We start from the raw sequence: 3831 nt of genomic DNA on the forward strand, positions 1-3831 counted from the left end.
TTCAATCTCAGTGTGGAAAATTACTCTGGATGGGTTTATGAAGTGAGTTTCGAGAGTGTAGCAGGTTTCTAGGATTTGTACTTTCTCTGCTTTGGCAAAGCAATTCCAAATAAGCCAAAGATACAACAGCAGCATAGCCTGTATAGCTAAAATACAATGTTTTGAGGTTAACTAATTTAAAAAACGATGCCCGTCCCACTTTTCCTGTTAGGAAACATGCAAAGAATAAGAAGGGAAAAAAGAAGAGGGAAGGATGACCAACAGGATGAATTAAAATGACTCCTAACTGGCTTGCCTCTGACGGTGTCTTCTTCACGCGACCCTTACAGCCGTTTCTCTCTGGGCACAATGGCAAGTCTTAAGGAAAAACTGATTGCACCAGTGGCAAAAGAAGAGGCAGCCATCCCAAACAATAAGATCACTGTAGTGGGTGTTGGACAAGTTGGTATGGCATGTGCCATCAGCATTCTGGGAAAGTCTCTGGCTGATGAACTTGCCCTTGTGGATGTTTTGGAAGATAAACTCAAAGGAGAAATGATGGATCTGCAACATGGGAGCTTATTTCTTCAGACACCTAAAATTGTGGCAGATAAAGATTACTCTGTGACTGCGAATTCTAAGATTGTGGTGGTAACCGCAGGAGTCCGCCAGCAGGAGGGGGAGAGCCGGCTCAACCTGGTGCAGAGGAATGTTAATGTCTTCAAATTCATTATTCCTCAGATAGTCAAGTACAGTCCTGATTGTATCATAATTGTGGTCTCCAATCCAGTGGATATTCTTACATACGTTACCTGGAAGCTAAGTGGACTGCCCAAACACCGTGTGATTGGAAGCGGGTGTAATCTGGATTCTGCTAGATTTCGTTATCTTATGGCTGAAAAACTTGGCATTCATCCCAGCAGCTGCCATGGATGGATTTTGGGAGAACATGGCGACTCAAGTGTGGCTGTTTGGAGTGGAGTGAATGTGGCAGGCGTTTCTCTGCAGGAACTGAACCCAGAAATGGGAACAGACAATGACAGTGAAAATTGGAAGGAAGTGCATAAGATGGTGGTTGAAAGTGCCTATGAAGTCATCAAGCTAAAAGGATATACCAACTGGGCTATTGGATTAAGTGTGGCTGATCTCATTGAATCCATGTTGAAAAATCTATCCAGGATTCATCCAGTGTCAACAATGGTGAAGGGAATGTATGGGATTGAGAATGAAGTCTTCCTGAGCCTCCCATGCATCCTGAACGCTAGGGGATTAACCAGTGTTATCAACCAGAAGCTGAAGGATGATGAGGTGGCTCAGCTCAAGAAAAGTGCCGATACTTTGTGGGACATCCAGAAAGACCTAAAAGACCTGTGACTTCTGGCTTCTAAGCTATAGAAATTTAAAACTACAATGTGATTGACTGTGAGCCTTTAGTTTTTCATCCGTATACATGGATCACAGTTTGCTTTTATCCTGCTAAATATGTGAATCTGGGCTCACAAAATCAAAGCCCATGCTTGGTTTAGTGCTTGCAATATGAGCCCTTGAACAAATAAAATTATCTTAGTGTGAAAAAAAAAAAAATAAAATAAAATGACTCCTAACTGACAATGACAGGGTGGGTCATTCTAGATCAGTCCATGCTCTCTGTGGAAGTTAGAATTGCCCTCTGCTATTTATGCGTAGGTCCACTGTTGGAGACAGAGCTCTCATCTTTCAGGACATATTTACTGAGCACGTAGTCTGTACTACTCCCCTAGGCACTCTTGCTACCCTTGTTGCCATTTCTGTAGCCATAGAGAGATGGACAAGACAGAGCCATGTCTCCCCATATCTTACATTCCAGGCACCGCACCCCCCCCCCACCCTCTTTCTCCTCTTCCTTAGCTTTGTGGCCAAGCACTGAGGCCAGAGCATGGTTGCTCTTCCTGAATTGTCAGAGCCTAGGGCAGGGAAGCCACACCTGACCGGAAGAAAGATAATAAGGCCTGAGTGGCTAAGTCAAGAGAGGTCCAGACGTCAAAGCAGTGAGGGAGAGAGAGTGCCAAGTGCAAAAGTAAGGATAGATAATAGGCCACCACGGGAACGGCTTCACTAGAACACCCATTGGCCAGCCTCCTGCCTCTGACTTGCTTGCCCTTCCCCCCTTTGCACAAGACCAGAGCTTTTCCAGTGTGTAAATATGATCCTGTCACCCATCCTTAAAATATTTTAAGTGACTTCCCATTCATTGTCCTGGAGATAAAAAAAAACACAGCATAGGGCGCCTGGGTGGCGCAGTCGGTTAAGCGTCCGACTTCAGCCAGGTCACGATCTCGCGGTCCGTGGGTTCGAGCCCCGCGTCAGGCTCTGGGCTGACGGCTCAGAGCCTGGAGCCTGTTTCCGATTCTGTGTCTCCCTCTCTCTCTGCCCCTCCCCCGTTCATGCTCTGTCTCTCTCTGTCCCAAAAATAAATAAAAAACGTTGAAAAAAAATTAAAAAAAAAAAAACACCACAGCATAAAATGTCTATCAGAGACTTTTCCACGGCTCCCTCCTTTCCACCTCTGTAGTCAAAACTCCAGCCATTCTGAACTAACTTCTCCCCTCTAACTCCTGTGCATTTGCCCATGCTATTCCCTATGAGAAGAGCAATCTCCTGCCCCATTCTGCTCTCCCCACCTTCTTGCCTGAAGGTACTAGAATTTCAGGCCTTTGTTTAAACGCTACCTCTTCCAGATAACCTTCCCTGACTCTATATCACAGAGTTCCTCAGAAGGCAGACCAGGAGTGCTTGTTTAAAGTATTTAGAGCTCATGCTCTATTCACTGAATTAATTCTCTGGGCTAAGGTCCAAGAACTACATTTTTAGCAAGCATTCTATACATATCATAAAGTTTCAAAACTAATGACTTTGGAATGATACAAAAAAATAATGACCCATATAGCACAGTCATCAACCAATCAAAATGGACACAGCAGCCAATCAGAAATGTGCCGCAGCCAATCAGAAATGTGCCGCAACCAATCAGAGAGGACTCCGGCTACCAATCTGTCACATTTACTAGAGTGTACTAACAATAATCAGCTGTCCCTATGCTCTGTTTCATCGTGTCTGCCCTTCCCCCGAGCTGGAATATACTGGCTGATGTTTACCGAGCACTTCCTTTGTGTCACGTATTTATTGTTTTACATACTTGTCTTCTATTACCTCAATTAACTTTCAAAATAATCTTCTAGGTTAGGTGCTACTATTATTTTCACTTATGGATGACAGAACTGAGACACGAGAGATGTTGTGACCTGCCCAATGTCACACAGCCAGTGAGTAGCAGAGCTAGATTTCAAACGATCTGGCCCCAGAGCCCTATCCTACACGGCACCTATCATGGTATGTCTGAGAACTTTCTTTAATCGCTAAGTCTAGTTATCTGACTTCTTCATTACACTATGATGCCCACGGGGGTTAATCTGATCTATAACAGGCTGTCTCTAAATGTTGGAGAATAAAATCATGCTAATTTAGTTTAGGATGAAGGGCAGTGGATGGGTGTGAGGTTTTGGGGATTGTAGGGAGACATGGTAGGGAAGGCACTATCCATGCACCACAGTCAGGAGTTTTGATAAAGTTTAAATGTTATTGTATGTTCTTCCAATGACGCAGGGAAACCACATTCTTTCCTGTTCCATCCAAATGCCCCACGGTTCCCACATTGTTATCCAAGTTGTGAATCTTTGAGATTAGGCTCTGTTCTGTTTTTTCCCCTCAGTTTCCAGAAGAAATGCTTCAAGGATCCAGCTCTGCCTCCAATACTCTGACTACATCTCACCTTAATCCTGGACAGCTCCCATCCTAGGCCTCTGAGATTTTCCA

At 44.3% G+C, this 3831-nt stretch overlaps 1 protein-coding gene across 1 annotated transcript; it reads left to right on the top strand.

Annotated features, from left to right (window-relative positions):
* Positions 1-286: 286 nt before the first annotated feature.
* On the top strand, positions 287-1550 carry LOC124528295 (L-lactate dehydrogenase B chain). The gene has a single exon (XM_047101808.1). The coding sequence runs from the start codon at positions 349-351 to the stop codon at positions 1351-1353; it is 1005 nt and encodes a 334-aa protein (XP_046957764.1). The 5' UTR covers positions 287-348; the 3' UTR covers positions 1354-1550.
* The last annotated feature ends 2281 nt before the right edge of the window (positions 1551-3831 follow it).

This window comes from Lynx rufus, unplaced genomic scaffold (genome assembly GCF_022079265.1).
Source record: "Lynx rufus isolate CCGP_SWC_20201006 ecotype Redwood Valley unplaced genomic scaffold, mLynRuf1.p SCAF_6, whole genome shotgun sequence".
Classification (NCBI taxonomy): Eukaryota; Metazoa; Chordata; class Mammalia; order Carnivora; family Felidae; genus Lynx; species Lynx rufus.

What these genes read in the sequence shown, in the direction of transcription:
- LOC124528295 (XM_047101808.1), top strand. Translation starts at nt 349, where the DNA reads ATGGCAAGTCTTAAGGAAAAACTGATTGCACCAGTGGCAAAAGAAGAG.